Below are 17,927 nucleotides of genomic sequence, written 5' to 3'. Positions count from 1 at the left end.
TCAACTCCTTCCCTTCCTGGATGCACAGACCAATCCTCATGTTGAGACATGGAGAATAGACCCCTATCTTTGAATCAGGACTGACCGGTGACTTTCTTTGATCAACAGAATGAAGAAGAAATGATGTCTAGAGATTTCTAAGTTGAGGACTTAAGAAGACGAGCAACTTCTGCTCCTCTCTCTTGCTGTAAGGAAGCTTGAATTAGGCTACAATAAAATTGGAGATCACAGGGGGAGGGTCCTGGAGGGTAAGCAATCATCTGGGAGGCTCTAGTTCAGCTGTGTCACCAGATAAACAAAGCTAAGTGACCACAGCCAATCCCACAGAGAGCCAAAGGGTCACCTTGCTGAACCCTGTCCTAATTCCTGCCCCACAGAACCGTGATAACTCACTGTTGTTTCAAACCACTAAGTTTTGAAACAGTTTGTCACACTGCAGTAGACAAAAGAAGTCTTGGGACAACCAGAAGACCAGGGGTTTGGACAATATTGACCTCATAGGCAGTGGGTTTGCCAGAAGGACTCTAAAAAGAAAGATAAATTCTACAAAAGAAACAGAGCCCTACAAAATATGGCGGCCCTTGGAGAAGGTAGGGGGTGAAGGTCTATGGTTCCTGCCTGCTTCCCTCTGGGGAAATGAGTAGAGGCCATGTTCCCCTGGGGACGTCTTGGCTACTAGTGATGCCATGGCTTTCCCAGGGCTAAGCTCCACTGTGGTCTGTCAAGGCCTGGATAGCATCAAGTACTTGCATGAATAGGGAGGCTCTGTTCACTGCTGCTTTATAAATGTTAGCACACAACCAGCAGAAAGTATGCATGTCCATCAAAGGCACGCTCAAGGGTGCTCAGAAGTCTTAGCAACCCTGTACATAAATAGCTCAAAACTGGAAAACACCCATCAATTCCACATAATGCAATTTCCTTAAAAATAAATGAACTGCCAAGACAGGGAACAATGAGGATGAATCCCAAAAATATATTCTAAGTGAGGAAAGGCAGACTCAAAAGAGCTTACATTCTATGATTCCACTTAAATGAAGTTCTTCCAGGACCCTCAAAATGTGTCCATGGCCATGGAGGGTCCAATGGCAGTGGCCGTTAGGGAAGGGGATCTTGAATGGGAAGAGGCAAGAAGGACTTTCTGAGATTTAGGCAATGTCCTGCATCTCAATTCAGTGGTGGTTAAATTGGTAGGGGCACATATAAAAGCTCACTCAACTGTACACTTAAGATTTACCCCTTTTCCTCTGAATCATTTCTCAATAAAAAGGTAAAAAAAATAAATAAATAACAATGACCAGCAATTCTCTCTCCAGAATGAAATTAATGGGTCTGTGATGACAGAGAGGGACTGAGTTTTCTAATTAAAAGTATGTTATAGCCAGGCACCAGTGGCTCACACCTGTAATCCTAGCTACTCAGGAGGCAGAGATCAGGAGGATCACAGTTCAAAGCCAGCCCAGGCAAACACTTTGCAAGACCCAATCTTGAAAAACAAAAATAGGACTGGTGGAGTGGCTCAAGGTGAAGTCCCTGAGTTCAAGCCCCAGTACTGTAAATAAATAAATAATTAAATAAATAAAAGTATGTTACAAACCATTTCCCATGACCAGCATGTTACATGCTGGCCTTGAACTCACTATGTAGCCCAGGCTGACTGAACTCTCAATCCTTCTACCTCAGCCTCCTGAATGCTGAGATTATAGGCATGCACCACCATGCTCAATACATGCCTGGTTCTTAAAATTTTTGAAGACTGGTTTCCAATGGTGAACAGTTCAATCCCTGCATTCATTCACCTCACGACCCAACTCTATAAGGAAACACTGTCCTCACTGAAGAGACAAAACACTAAGAGGCAGGACAACCTCAGAGAGCCAGAGGCTGAGCAAGGAATGAGAGGTAAACAACTTAGGCCTGGTTCTGCTGCCTGAGAACCAAAGGACAGTCCTCCAACCCCATGTTAGGTATGGCTCAAGCTGGGCAGAACACAGTGGAGAAATGACTATACCCATCTGGCTTCGCATCTGCCTCCAGGGTAGCTGAGATTTCCACATTAAAGCAGGCAGCGTTTGGCCGCTCTGGTGGATCACCACCAGGCACACAGAGAAGTCAGAGGGAGGCCAGTGTGAGCCAAAGGGCCCAGCAGGGTGGAGGAGACAGCATGTGCAAACTTACCACATTGTGCAGTCTGAATGGTTACAGATGCAAATACCAATAAAAGCCAACAGCATGGTCCTGTTACAGAAACCAGCTGCACAGCACAGGGACTTCGAATAAAATCAACTGCCCCCACAAATCCAGAGAGGAAACACTGAGCTCAGTTGTTCATTTCTTTCTTCCCTGCATGCCTCCTCCTCCCAAGATGGTCTACTCTTGTTCAGCTGACTACTCACCATGTCCATGATCAAATGGCCACAGAGAAAACACCTGTCCGCAGACTGCTGGAAGCCAGAGTACTGCCGAGGAAGGGAAAAGAAAGTTAAACTAGGCTGCTAGAAGAACCAGCCACCTCCCCACAAGTCAAGAGAGTTACAAGGAATTTCTAAGAAATATGTGTCACTCTGTGCAGGAATCTGTCATTTCTTCGAGGATCACCAGCTGTGGGTTGGCTCATGGGCTCTCCTCTGCCACAAAAGTCATTACACGTACAAACACCACTCACCTAGCAACTGTGCCAGGCTACCTAAGAAAATCTTTAATCCCTAATCTCAGTGGTTCTCAAAGATTTGTTACCTTGGTGGAGTGGCTCAAGTGGTAGAGCGCCTGCCTAGCAAGCATGAAGCCCTGAGTTCAAACCTAATACTGCCAAAAAGAAAAAAAAGGAAAAGTCAAAGATTTGTTACCTGACATTACCCAGAAACTTGTAAGGAATGCACACTGTTGGGCCCTACACCAGAACTGCTGAATTGGAGACTTGGGAATAGAGTCTGGAGAGGTCTGGGGGAGCGGGGGGGAGAGAGAGAGAGAGAGAGAGAGAGAGAGAGAGAGAGAGAGAGAGAACGAGAACTAATGCCTTTTGTAGCGAGCTTCAAAGAAACTTGAGATATATCTCAAAAAAACTTCAAAGAAGCTGGATAAATATCTGCTTGGCCTTACTCCCTCCCTTACACACACACACATGGAGTCTTGAAATAAATGAGGCTTTTTAAGCTTGAAGCCCTGAGTTCAAACCCCAGTCCCACAAAAGGAAGGAAGGAGGGAGGGAGAGAAGGAAGAAGGAAGAAAGGAAAGAAAAGGAGGAACTTTCTTCAGAAAGCTTAAGATACTGTATACCAGAAGCTACTAGAAGCTTAGGTATTACAAATACAACTTGATGAAGAAGCAAAAGGAAAAGAAAGGTGGAAAGCAAAAACAAGGGAAGCTTTTTGCAACTCTACAATCAAGTGGAGGGTCTGTTGCCCATTCTCTAGGGATAACAGTTCTTTGTTTTCATTTGGGATCCTGCCCCCACTTGTGTTCCCATTCCTGTGGGGCTGCCTCCAGGCTGGATTCCAGGGCAGGGCGCTGACTCCAAGGCAGGGCAGGGCCAATCAGACCCTTGTGTTCCTCCAGCACCAATGATTTTGGCCAGAGGAGGGCATGTGAAGCCAATGAGACTTTGGGAGACGTTTGTGGAGGCTTTTTAAAGAGAGAAGGGCAAGAGTGCCCATCAGCTTTGAGGCTGAGAGAATGCAACACCATGAACACAGCCAATATCCAGGCACTGCCGGAATGAATTTCATTTCTCCTAAAGCCAGTTGAGTTGGCTTATCTGTAATTAGCTAAAGAGAGTTCCCATGAATCAACTCTTCCTGCTAAAAACTGAATGGAGCTTTTAAGGCAGCTGAGGGGGCAGGGAGGAAGTCAGGGTCCAGACCCTGGAGAGCTTCCTGCTTTGTAGCTACAAACCCTGGCTCAGATCAGGCGAGGCTGACCTGTGGAGGCTGGCCTCTGCTGGACCTCACTGAGCCACAGGGAGTACAAGGCTCAACATGCAGCTGCATTCTGGGAGAGCTGGGGACCACAGTGGGGTGGAGGACAGCCCAAGGACACAGTTCTCAGAGACAAGGTCCAAAGGCAAGGTAAGCCTTCCTGCTTTAGACAAGTGGTATGCAAGGGGCTGAGGGACATCCCTGGGACATGTCTAGTGGGGAGTGAGATGGCAGCTGCTGGCTGCAGAGGTACAGCAGGTCTGAGCTCAGATCTGGAAGTCCCAGGCACATGGATGGACTTTCAGGACAGGACAAGTGACAAGGGGACAGACTGAGGCACCCTGCAGCTCCTTCAGAGCACGAAGCTCGTCTTGTGCCTCAGGGACACCCAGGCCCCTCTCTCTGTCACCAGGTTCCCAACAGCACTGGGCAATGCAGAGAGCCTCTGTCCTGTGCCAGGCCTGTCCAGGATCCAGCTTGTGCCTCTGTCCCCCTGCACAGGCTGGGCGACACACTCACCAGGAAGTCTTCCTCACAAAACACTTTGCCACTGACAAAATAGAAGGCTTTTCCTCTCAGCTTCCGGCCTAAGGAAAAACACAAAGCGGTGGAAAGGATGGAGGGTTAGTAATGTAGTAAAAGAAAGGGGAAAGAAAGGTACATTAAAAAAAAAAAAAGAAAGAAAGAAACACATAACACCACCTATCAGAGTCTCCAAATACTACAAGATGCTGTGACCCCTGGGCAGAGGGCAGGCTGAGGCCAGAAGGAAAGGTCCCTGAGGGCTGACCTGGGAGTCACCTGTGTCCACCTTCTAGGGTCTTCTTTTTTTAGAAAGGTGCCAGCAGAATCCTGGGTGACAGGACGGCAGAGGCACACACCACAGTGGGTGCTGGCAGGTGTCTTGTCTCCCACAGCACTTTGGTATGTCCTCATGGATGCTGTGACAACCTTCCAGGGCTCTATAAACTGGTTAAACCTTTATTTCCATTTCCTCTTTCATCTGATCTTTAGAAAACAGTGTTGGAAGGGAATAGATTTTTTTTTTTCTCGGAGATACATGAGGCGGGTAGAGGAGGGAAAATGTCAAAGCACCCATCATCTTAAATGTCACCTTTGTTTCCATAAGGCTAAAACGCTGACTAGAGAACCCTCTCTTACCAACCCTTTTCTTGGAGTATGAGAAAATAGGGTGGCTGGCTGCCAGCGGCTCACACTTATAATCCTAGCTACTTGGGAGGCTGAGACTGGGAGGATCGTGGTTCAAGGCCAGTTCAGACAAATAAGTTGCAAGACCCCCATCTCCAAAATAATCAAGCAAAATGGACTGGTGGAGTGGCTCAAGTTGTAGAGTGCCTGCTTTGCAAGTGTGAAACCCTGAGTTCAAACCCCAGTCCCACCAGATCTCTCACATGCTAGGCAAGCATGTTACCACTGAGCTGCATCCCAACCCTACTATGATACGTAAGATTAAATGTTATAGCCTTCATCTCATAAGTGAGGACAACCAAGTAGTAAGTGACCAGTCTGTCACTCTACGACCTGGAGGCCACCGAGCATGACCGAGTGCTTGCTGAACACAGACCCACAAGAATCCAGTAAACGGAGAAGGCAGTTTTCATTATTTAAGGCACTTTTTAAAAAATTTATATATTTTTTGGTGGTACTGGGGTTTGAACTCAGGGCCTCACACTTGCTATGCAGGCACTCTACCACTTGAGTCCCTCCACCAGCCCTGTTTTGTGTTGGGTACTTTTCAAGATAGGGTCTCACAAACTATTTGCCCCAGCTGGTTTTGAACTTTGATCCTTGTGATCTCTGCCTCCTCCTGAGTAGATGGGATTATAGGCATGAGCCACCAGTGCCCAGCTTCTGGGCACTTTGCTTCTGTTACATCCCAAAAAGTGCCACGTCTTAGACAAGTATGTAAAAAGTCCTGTGACAAGCCACATTTGGAGATAATCTGATTGGTGACTGGCTGCATCTTCCAATTGGAAACAGACTAAAATATTGAACACTAAGGCGAGTAGGGGACCTGGCAGGAAACAGCAAAGGACATGGTTTCTGAGAAGCATAGAAGTAGAGAAAACGTTTTCTCCAGGCTGAATCTCTCCAGATCTGGCCAATGAAACAGACGCCAATGAACCTGGAACTCCCTGGCATCGCTGCCACTTGTCCTGAAAGTTGCAGTGTAGGGCAGGATCCAGAAAGTCCTCATTGACATTCACGCTAGAGCACCCAGCTGACATTAGGTGGCGCCAAACCAGAGGAAGAACCAGGACTCCTACAGGGCAACTCACAGAGAATGCCAAGCTCGTTGGCCCAGGAGGCTGGCTTGGGTCATTTCATTAATCGTGCAATAATGTGACTCCACGTTTTAGGCATTTGAACCTTACTTATTGTATTATGGTGGAGTTTTACTGAATCTTCATTTTGCTGATGGGGAAACAAACGCTAAAGAGGTCAGTCCAACTTATCTACATAGCTGAAAATAAGTAGAAGAGTTATGATTCGAACTCAGGTCTTTCCAAGGAAAAGTCACCACATTGTAGAGTCTCTCTCACTGTCTATTCCAAATGGGATTTCTCAGACTAGAGGGAATATCTTAGTCAGTTTGGTCTGCTAGAACAAAGAACCATAAGCTAGGGCAGTTTGTTTGTTTCTTTCTTTATTTTTAATTTTTTTGTGGGGGAGAATACTGGAGTTTGAACTCAGGGCCTACACCTTAAGCCACTCCGCCAGCCCTTTTTTGTGATGGTTTTTTCAAGAGAGGGTCTCTCGAACTATTTGCCCAGGCTGGCTTCGAACCATGATCCTCCTGATCTCTGCCTCCTGAGTAGCTAGGATTCAGACATGAGCCACGGGTGCCCAGCTTGCTTTAGTTATTTCTGAGATAGGGTCTCACATTTTCGCTCAGACCCACCTTGACCACGATCCTCCTATTTATGCTTCCCTCATTACTAGGACAGCAGGCATGCACCACCACACCCAGCTAGTATTTTTCTTAAAATAAGCACTGTCGAAGCAACAAGTCTTCTTTTAAATCATAAGGTGATCTCTTTACACCTGGTCAGTCCTTGTTTTACATGGGCTTTGTTCTTTCAAGCAACTGACTAGATTTTCCTTCAACGTTTGTCTTTCCCATCAAAATTAAAGGGAAAAAGTACATTTAAACTGATACATTTTGGGTTTTTTCTTTTCTTTTTGGTGCTGGAGATTAAACCCAGGGCAGTGCGTGTGCTAGGCAAGTGTTCTAGCCCTGGGCTACATCCCAGCCTTAAACTGAAATGGTTTGTGCTTTACATGCAAAAGAGCACTGGAGAGAAAATCCTCCTGGCTCTGGGCCAGAGGTTCTCAAACACCTGGCGGGTTTGTGACAACACAGACTGCTGGGCCCCATTCCCACTTTCTGACTCTAGTAGGTTTGGGGAGGGGTTTCGAATTGCCACAGCTAGTAATAAAGTCCCAGACGATGCAGAGGCACTGGCCCAGGGACCACACTTTCATTAGTGCCATCTCATGCCTGTCCTCTGAATACCATTTCCACCTGATGCGATCAGGTAACACCAGAGTGCCAAGAACTTGGCCATTCCTGGATAAATGCTGTGTGTGTGTGTGTGTGTGTGTGTGTGTGTGTGTGTGTGTGTGTGTGTGTTTCATATGCAAAATTCTATATTCTGATTGGTCCTGTATGCAGAACAGGAATTCCCCCTCCAAGGAAATAGTTGGTGATATGCACACTAACCATCTACCAAGTAACCAGTCTTTTCCTGACTTTTGGATTACAGTAGTCAAGGTGTTCTTTCTTTTCCTATTTTGACAGGGTTTATAAAATATTAACTGGTAAGCGCCTGGGGAATATGTCCTGGAGGTGCAAAGAATAAATATTTTAGATTTGTCTCTAGCACCTTCAAGTGAAAGAGGGACAATTCAGGGCTGCTAGAGTGTTCAAGTGGTAGCGCTCCTGCCCAGCAAACACGAGGCCCTGAATTCAAACCCCAGTACCACCATAAATAAATTTTTAAAAAATTGTGAAAAGAGAAAAAAAAATGCATCTCATAAAGCCAGTGTGAGTGAATGACGGAAGCAGCAGATAAGGATGTCACACAGGGCACCCATTTAATGAGACATGTAAAACCAGACTTGCAGTGACACTCACCACCTCCCTTCATTCTAGAAATAGAAACGAGTGTTAACTGATTTGGAAAAAGTAATTGGTCCAGGCAGCAAGATTACACCACAAATTTCAGTTCACAAACTGCTCCCTGACAATTTCCCCAATAAGGAGTTCCTAAAAAAAGGAAGTAAAAATTAACGATCATTTACACTGGCCCTTTTCTGGGAGGCAGTACTGGGGTTTGAACTCAGTGCTTTGCTCTTGCAAGGCAGGCGCTCTACCTCTGGAGCCACGCTGCAGCCCTTTTTGCTCTGGTTATTTTGGAGATAGGTTCTCACTTTTTGCCCCAGGCCAGCCTGGACATCATTCTCCTATTTATGCCTCTGCCTAGCTGGGATGGCAGGCACACATCACCACGCTCAGCTTCTTTCCGTTGAGATGGGGGTCTCAAGAACTAACTATTTGCCTGGGCTGGCTTTGAACCTCAATGCTCTTGATCACCACCTCAAGTAGCTGGTATGATGCCCCGATTGTCCTTTTAATATCCCATCCCAATTAGTAACTTCTGCCTGTGTGGTCCCAGTGAACACCAGCCGTGTGTGCCTAACTTCTATGTAAATTTAATTAAAATAAAGTAAACATTGAAAGTTCAGCTCCAGTTCTCAGTCAAGTCCGTTTCAAGCACATGATGGCAGCTACAGAACATTTGCAGCATTGCACAAAATTCTACTTGATCTACTTCTTCAACAGATTTTTTTCCAGAGCAGGTTAATTCTAAAAAGATAGTGCTCAGCCACGTGCAGTAGCTACTTGGAATGCAGAGATTGGGAGAATCATGGTTTGAGGCCAGTCCATGCAAAAAGTTCTTCAGATCCCATCTCAACCACTAAACCGGGCATGGTGGTTCACATCTCTCATCCTAACTACTCAGGAGGCAGAGGTAAGAGAATCACAGTAGGAAGTCAGTCAACAGCAGAAATGAGACCCTATTTGAAAAATAACTAAAGCAAAAAGGGCTGGAGGCAAGCCTCAAGTGGTAGAGGTTATGAGTTCAAACCCCAGTACAACCAATAAAAAGTTATTGCTAATAACAAAGCAATAGAGGGAGGTCAACCAAATTGGTTCAGTGCAAATGAAACAGATGCAATGTGGATTTCACAGCCTCACCTGGGTTCAGGGAGCGGAGGAACAAGGCAGAAAGGTGAAAAATGAAAAAGCACTCAGGCTTGAGGGATTAAACTTAGCTCTGCCCCTTCCCAGAATGACCTTGGCCCATCGCCTAACTCCTGTGGGTTCATGGTAGAAGGAGTGACAGCAGGGACATCTGGGGGGTCACCGTGGAGAGCCCGGCCCAGCGCTGACCCACATGAGGTGTCTGATGGTAAGTGACTGTGGCCAGGACCCCTTCACCAACCCTCAGCTTCCTCAAATGACACCTGCCTCTGGTAGAAGTCACATCACTTCCTCTCCCTCTGTCCAAGTCCTTTATCTGTAGTAAAGGGCCAAGCTTGGGGGTTGTTTTTCATTTCCATCTATCGGACTTTTTAAAAAGTTTATTGATTAGCATATTACAGTCATATGGAGGTACAGTGTGGCACTTACAAAAGTGCTGACAATGTATCTCAGATTCACTCTCTCCATCTTTCTCCATAAGCGCCATTCCCCTTATTTTCCTATAAAATGCAGAATGCAGAAAAATGAAACAAAATCCAAGCCTCAAGTATCATCCAGTTCAACTGGCACAAAGTCACTAGGTCAAACTGTTACAAAAGCTTCTTTTCTTTTGGCAGTGCTGGGGTTTCAGGACTTCAAGCTTGCTAAGGCAAGTGCTCTACCGCTTGAGCCACTCCGCCAGCACAAAAGTTTCTAAACAACTCCACCACTGTGCCTGTCTCCTGTGGACCAGCACCAGTCTGAGGGTCATACTGTGGGTGGCTCTGCCCCACACATTTGTTGTTGTTGTTGCTATTTGGGGTTTTGGGGGGAGGGGGTACTGTGATTTGAACTCAGGACCTCACACTTGTTAGGCAGGCTGCTCGAGCACTTGAGGCGTTCCCTAGCCCTTTATGCTTTTATTTCTTTATTGGGCAATACTGGGGTTTGAGCCCAGAGCCTTGCACTTGCTAGACAGGCACTCTCGCGCTCCCCAGTCCCTTTTTGCTTTATTTTTCAGGTAGGATGTTGTGCTTTTGCCCAGAGCTGGCCTGGACCTAGACCCACCTCTCTACGCTTCTCACATGGTTGGAATCACAGACAAGCAACCCCATGCCTGGCTTTTTGGTGGAGGTGGGGTCTTGCTAACTTTTTGCTCAGGCTGGCCTTAACCTCCACCCTCCTGATCGCTACCTCCCAAGTGGCTGGATTACAGGCATGAGCCACCATGTCTGGCTGTCTTACAGTTTTCTAAGTCTGTTGTCTTTTTGTTTGCCGTTCCCACTATTCCAGGCTATTCATCTTGATGAGGGAAGAGAATGTTGCAGAGTCAAAAACCCAGACATGTGCCGGGGTCTCCTTGGAGTGTTCTGGAAGGTACTGACCAGCTGGAGCCTGTGTGGAAACTAGCCAAGGTCAGGGACAAATGTCTGAAGAATGAGTGAAAACAGAGCCTTGTTTTCACATAAGCTGGAGATGGTGCTCATTCTCACAAACCCAGAAAGTGAAGAATAATCAGCCCAAGACTGTGTTCTGAGCTCATGTAACAAATCATAAAAGCAAGCCTGGAAAAGAATTCTGTGCCCAAATGGCTTAACTGCATGCCAGAACAAAGCTCAGGGGATTTGAAAATACAAAATGGCCAGGGCTTGTTTGGCATCCAATCAAAGATTACCAGAAATGCAAGGAGGCAGGGAAACTTGACCACAGTGGACAGACTGACACAGAAATTCCAATAAGCAGAGATCACATACTGTCTGATTCTATTTGTACAAAATGTCTGTATGGGGCAGTGTACATATTTTTCTTCCTCCACGAGCATCTTTGACTACGTGACTGAATTTGTGTGACACAGAAAATACAAAAAAAAAACCAAAAAAAACAAAAAAAACCACATTGGACTGATAATTTCTTACTAATACATGAACTCTGGTTAGAAAAGCTTTAGGAAGCTGAGGCTTCGTATGCATGGTCCAGTACAGTAGCCGCTAGCCATATGTGGTGATTTAAATTTAAACTCTACCTAATTACAATGAAAAATTCAATTCCTCAGTCACACTACACACAGTTGCTCAAAACCCGTGTGTGGTCAGTGGCTTCCATAGTTTGCAGTGCAGGACCAGTTAAGCAGAGGGGACTGAGGGCAAGGTCAAGGGCAAGGTCACAGGCAAGTTCCCAACAGACTGTGTTATATCCCCAGGATCCTCATCAGGCATGTACACACAGGGCTTCATCTCCAGACCCCAGGAGGGAGCCAGAAGTCAGCACTGTAACAGGTTCCCCGTGGACGTGCATGACGCACAGTGAAAGTTCTGGACCATAAAAGCAGTAAGTGGCAGGAACATGCGCTGACAGCCACCTGGACACGAGTATTCCCCCACTCACCAGCTGTGCCACCACTCTGAGGCCCCACATGCTCTTCTGTAAAATGAGTGTGGCTGGGGGGTGGAGGGCAGCAAAGGGCATCAGAGGCAGAGCAAATGCTCCCCAGAGAGTGGCACATGACACAGGTGCAAACAAAACTGTTTGGAAAAGGAGACAGGAGAAGGAAAGGAAAGTAGAAGGAGGGCGAAAGGGCCAGGGCTAGGGACAAATATTTAAGAGGAGAGAACAAATGACACGCTTGGCAAAATGAGAAAGCCAAGGAGACCTGAGCCAGGACTGTGGCTCTGAGAAGAGGCACCATGGACTAATTGTGGTGAGGGGCCCCTAGTGTGTCAGTTCCTTATGCTCTTCTTAGGGTTAAGGAGGCAGGTGACACGCGGGCACCACCAGGTACCACCCTTGGTCTGGGATTACTGAAGGAAAAAAATGGAGCATTGCAACCAAAACCATGCATGTAGGATCAGGTGCTCAGAATCTGCATATGGCCATAGGGGTGGAGGTCGTACCAAAGTTACCCTCTGAAATGTAGTTTGAACCTCTAGACCGCTCATGGGATGGACACACAGAGTCGTGTTCTCTGCTGCTGAGTCCCAATTCCAGTGCACACAGGGGCCCTCTGAAAACATGGCAAGTCAAAGTCTCCCTCTGCACTCGCCCACTGCACAGCCCTCCGCCCAGCTCCAGCCTATAACGTCTGTTAATTCTTCTTTCTCACTTTGTGGAGTTCCAGCTTTCTCCTTGGGTCCAGCTGACTGCTACAGAAATGGACAGCGTGGTGGGACAACTCAAAGCCAGGGAAATTCAAGATCAAAGCCCTGAAGGACCAGACTTGCAATCCAAGTCTCTAGCCAATCTCTCTCCTATGTGTGCATCTGGCTATGGAGTGCCACCTCTGCTGTTCCAAGCCCAGGCCACTCTCCTGCACTGACACTCCAGACTTTGTTGTCACAGGGCCCCAGGGAGCAGCTGATGCCAGAGCCACGGCCCTTTGGCTGGTATTCTCTGTGAGGAAAGGGAACCTCATATAGTGACTCACAGCAAGGGCTGCAGATCCGCACGGTTGTGGGTTCAAGTGCTGCCATGCTATTAAGAGCAATGCAACCAACAGCAAACAAAGGAAACTCTGCAAGCCACCATGTACTTGGCTGTGACACGAAGGCAAGAACAGGGCTGAAGGATTTAGGGAGCTGCTACAGGAGGAGGGCTTATGTGGTGTTCAGCCTACAAGAAAGCTTATCTCTAAATTAACGATAGCTATCCAGATGACTGTTAATGAGGCAGGATTACTGTAAATTAAAGGAAGACTCCTAGGTTCCAGCTCCACGATGTCAGAAAGTGTCAGCCCTTTCAATGACTGGGTGGACGAAGTCATTTACAAAGGCAAGGAGAAAGGTAAAGGATTCCAGAGGCAGAATTTAGACATTGTAAGAAAACCAAAATGGCCCATGAGAGCCTTCAAGGTGAGCCCGAATTCTGATTGTCTTATTAACCTCAAGTGACAAAATGGCGCTCTGTGCATGTTCTATGTAAGCTTGTCACTACTCATCAACAGACTTTCCCCTGACCTGGTGTGAATGAGTGAGATTTCACAAGCTTCAGCACAATCTTCGCTGTCCAGAAGGCCAAATGAACAATGGTGTACAGCCTTTGTGTGGTTGTCTCTCTCCCTAAGTAAGTCAGTACAGCTTCTCACCCAGGGATACAAGCACAGGTGACCACATGGAAATTAACCAGCCCCAACCTTGTCTTGCTCGTCTCAGCACTGTCCTCTCAGTGGGCTTGTCCAGTCCTCCGTGGTCTTCCTCGGATCTCAAACCTCCCAAGTCCCCAATCCCAGGACCTGGGCACCTTGGGCTCCTGGGGTAGTGTGTATGGTGGCTGAGTACCACGTGCAACATTTTCCAGTTCATATAGTTGCAAACTAATAGAAACTACAAATACCAACATAACAAACAGGTTTCACATCCACTCCAGGACCAAAGTTGTTTGGCCTTTACAAAAATGAATAAAATCTTACTTTACAGACCTAAAATGGCCTGGAAGGAGGACACAGAGCCTTGCCCCATGTTCTCTCTCACACCTTGTTCTGGAAGGTGCCAAAGGGATCGCCACCTGACCCCCTGCCAAGTCAACACACTTCTCTTCCTTCTCATTCCACCTCTCTCAAGCCCCAGACGGGCGCCAGTTTCTGCTCAGACAGGCCACTTGGCACACAAGTGTCTGTCACCATTGGCCGAGTCCATTCCTGGCTTCCATCCACACTGTGCCAACAGCGTCCAGTGAGCATCCAGTTGGGGTCATGGCTGCCTCAGATGGGCAGGGCCTGAGGAAGGAGAAGGGAGCCCCACAGCCCATATCTCCATAGCAACCAAACACTCTAGACCCAAGGAGCATGTCTGGAAAGAAGAGAAGTTGAACAAACCACACAGACGCCCCCGTGTTGGGCCCTGAATGCTTCCTTCTGGGAAGGAGTGCTAAGCAAACGGTTCAGCAGAGGAAAAAAAAGAAGCAAGAACAAGAAGTCATTCTCTCAGGTCTGTGACGACTCACAAACCTGATACCAGCTAAATGCCCTAAGACTGTGTCCACGATCCTGTCACAGTCCTCACAGTTAGGAGTATATGCCACAGGACACACTGTTGATACACTATAGTCAAAATTCTAAAAACAAAAAAATAGGTGTAAATTTGGAGAAAAACTGGAAGGAAAAACAGAACAGTGAAAATACCTATCTACAGTCCCAACTCAGCAGGTTTCTGTCTTTTAATTTGTCTTTGTGGGGATCGTGCAGTTCTCGCAGCTAAAAATGAACTAACCATGGCTGTTTCTTGTCAGTGATGGGGGAAGGAGGCATGTGTATCTGTGTAGCGGAATTCGGGTAAAAGGTTGCCTGTGTCTTGGTGTAACACCCCTGTAGCCTTCCAAAACACAAAAAGGGGTAGGAGGGAAAGTGTCCCCAACTTCTCATTTCTAAGGAGGCATGGCTTCCTGCCTGCCCCTCAGAATGGAGCCGTGGCCTCTGAGGCCACTTAGTGACTGTCTGGAATTGTTTCTCAGGGTCCCCTAACTTGCACTGCAGTCATCTGGCCCCTTTCATTTGGGTCATTCCTATGATATGCAGGACAAGGACCCAGGAAGCCAGCACCTTTCTCAATTCTTCTCTTTGCTGCCTATGTGTCTTAGTTTGTAGCTATAACTAAGTAGCACAGACTGAATAGCTTACAAAGAACAAAAGTTTCTTCAGCTCACAGTTCTGGAGGTCCGGGGTAGAAGGGCCATATATGGTGAGGGCCTTCTTGCTATTAAGAACTCTGTGGGTCCCTAGGCAGCATAGGACGAAACACGGCAAGACAGAGGACCACAAATCAGCTCACATCTCTCCTATTCTTCTTATAAAGCCACTAATGCAATCATGGGGGCCCCACTCCCATGACCTCCCAAAGACCCCACCTCCAAATACCAGCAACACATGACTTTGTGGGTTAAACATCAACATGGGTTTTGGAAGTGACAAATGCCCAGAACACAGCACTATTTGACCCTAAAAGAGGCTTTTGTATCTTCACTAGTTAAACCAGTCGGAGTGGCCTTCAAAGTGTGTAGGGGGCTGGGAGCATGGCTCAAGTGGTAGAGCACCTGCCTAATAAGTGCAAGGACCTGAGTTCAAACCCCAGCACCGCAAAAAAAAAAAAGAAAAAGTGTGTGTGAGCTTGACACCATCCCAACATAGGATTTTAATGCAGTAACAATAAAATTCAAGAAGCTGTGAGCATCTTACATGTACCATATATATCTAGCTGTAATCTAGATTTACATACCATACATAGATCTGCAGGAGCTAAGAGTGTAACTCAGTGGCAAAGGTTTGCCTAGCATGTGAAAAGCCCTGGGTTTGATCCCTGACATCAAAAAAAAGAAAAAGAAAAAGGAGGAAGTAAAGGTGAATGTGGAGTCAGAAGCTCTGGATACCAGTGCCAGCTGATTGCCAGGTTTGGACCTCAAGAATTTCTCCCCCACTCGCTGTCCCCACTTTCTAACAGGGGTGGACAGGATGCACCACAGCCCCCACTGTGTCATCTCCATGGCACTGAGGCTCACCAAGACAGGTTCCCAAGGACCTGCAGGGCCAGAACATGAAGCATCAGGCGCGTCCTTCTGTTGGAAGCTGAGCTACAGGGCAGCAATAAGTTAACTGAACAAAGGCAAATCACTTCTCGTACCAACAGAAGCTGCCCTGGCACATTCCTGGCTCTCCAGCACGCTGGATGTCCCCTGCACTGGAGAAGAGGTGGGACAGTGACAGCGAGGGAGTGTGCACACAGCAGGCCACTGCGCTTAGGCACTGACAGAGCCCAGGACCTGGGTCCTTCAGCAGCTCTGTACTAGCGCCAGGTTTGCTGGCCCTGGAGCCACAAGGTGTGCAGTTTACAGTTTGCATGACGACACCATCAAGCAGACAAGTTCAGGAGCAAAGGCTCCTCCCTACAGGGGACAGGGAAGGCTGCCTAAACAGGCAATGTTGGAGCTGGGCCTTTGGGCAGGGCTGATTTCAAATGTAAGAAGTGAGTGAGGAAAGAAGGTTCCAGGTGGTGTGGAGAAATGGGACGCACAGATTGGGTTTGGTGGTGATGGGAAGAAGGAAGTGACAAGACAGGGACCAGATCACAAACAGGGACATTTTTCTTGCTAGCCCAAGAAAACCCGCCAGCTCTGTCCTTGAACACCTGTGTTGCCACAATCTGAAGCAAGAGAAACTCAGTGCAGCTGCAGGTGGAATCAGTTGTCATCTGCAATGGATGACTGCCTGGGCCCTCACCTAAAACTCCTATGTTGAAAGCCCATCCTCCCAGGTGCCTCCCAGGCGGGTGATGGTATGAGAATGCAGGGCCTCCAGGACTAGAGTCCTTGTGAATGGGACCAGCATCCACACAGCTTCCTGCCCCGTCTGTGAGGACTGGGGGAAGGCACCCTCTGTGAGCCAGGAGGCAGGCCTTACTCAGATGCTCCATCTGCTGGCCCCTTGAGCTTGGCCTTCCCAGCCTCCAGAACTGGAAGGAATAAACGTCTGTGGTTTACAAGCTGCTCAGGCTATGGTGCTCTGTTACACCAGCCCCAGGGTCTGAGATACTCCTCCCCCGACAGCTTCCCTAGTTCAAATGATAACTAACTGCTTGAGGTGAAAAACAGCCTCTAACTACTATTTGTGGTTTTGTCCCAGTAAATATAACAAATATTGAGAAACGGAGGAGTCAAAAGTCAAAGACAAACATAAATTTTCAAGGACAATCTAATTACAACTTCCAAACACATAAACCACAAGGTATATGTCAAAGATTTTATTTGGCTCAAATCTGTAATTCCAAGTTAGTGAGACCCCCCCATCTTAACAACAACAAAAGAAAATCAAAAAACTGGGTATGGTGGTTTGTGCCTGTAATCCTAGCTACACTGGAGGTGTAACTAGAAAGATCATGATCCAGGCCAGACCAAGCAAAAAATTCAAGGCCTTACCTAAAAAATAACTTAAGCAAAGAGGGCCTGGAGTATGGTTCAAGTGGTAGAGCACCTGCATAGCAAGTGAAGACCCTGAATTCAAACCCTAGTACCACACACACAAAAATTAACTTATCATTTGAGCAAACCAATAAGATTTTGCAACTGGGAGAATATGCAGACCATTTACGGGCCATCAGGACTGCTGAAATAAATTTGCTTAATAGATGCAAAGCAGTCCCTCTCCATAGGGCAGCAATAACCACCTGCACCTCAATGCAGTGGACGACTCATGCGTGCTGCTGTCAGCATTCTGCAACCGAGAGTGTAAGACAAGGAAAGGCCTGAGAAGGACACCTCACACATCTCCACTAAGTCACACAGTAGACTTCCTGATCCACTTCAAAGTCTTGTCCAATTTTCCCCTACAATGGTGAACACTGATCAAGACACAAACTCTCAGGCATCAGGGCTGACCCGCGGGGCTGAGAGTTCAGGCTTATTCCAGGATCCATCGGGCCTGGCAGGTTAAGAGACAGGGGAGGCCCATATGTTTCCCTTTCCTAGGAGGCTTCTGAAATGAGACACCTGGTACTGAACCAGTGGCACTCAGCTATGACCAGGTACTTGGAGGTACCTGCAGAGCTTTGGAAAATATGCCTGGCCCACTCTAGAAATTTCACCCTTAGAGCTTCCTGATTCTCCCTGTTTTAAAATCTCCCCTGGTGCCAGGTGCCAGTGGCTCACGCCTGTAATCCTAGCTACTCAGGATCAGGAGGATGGTAGTTTGAAGCCAGCCCAGGCAAATAGTTCATGAGACCCTGTCTTGAAAATACCCATCACAAAAAGGGCTGCAGAATGGCTCA

At 47.2% G+C, this 17,927-nt stretch overlaps 1 protein-coding gene across 2 annotated transcripts in view; it reads right to left on the bottom strand.

Moving 5' to 3' along the window:
* The window catches only part of Limd1 (LIM domain containing 1), a 64,301-nt gene that overhangs the window by 8,781 nt on the left and 37,593 nt on the right, over positions 1 to 17,927 (bottom strand). For both annotated transcript variants that reach the window (XM_074059206.1, XM_074059205.1), the window contains exons 3-4: positions 4,434 to 4,501; positions 2,397 to 2,459 (exon numbers count right to left, since the gene is read on the bottom strand). In XM_074059206.1, coding sequence (XP_073915307.1) covers positions 2,397 to 2,459; positions 4,434 to 4,501 — 131 coding nt within the window. The remainder of the gene's footprint in view (positions 1 to 2,396; positions 2,460 to 4,433; positions 4,502 to 17,927) is intronic.

This window comes from Castor canadensis, chromosome 17, assembly GCF_047511655.1.
Source record: "Castor canadensis chromosome 17, mCasCan1.hap1v2, whole genome shotgun sequence".
Taxonomy (NCBI): domain Eukaryota; kingdom Metazoa; phylum Chordata; class Mammalia; order Rodentia; family Castoridae; genus Castor; species Castor canadensis.
This window is presented reverse-complemented; position numbering and strand designations above follow the sequence as displayed.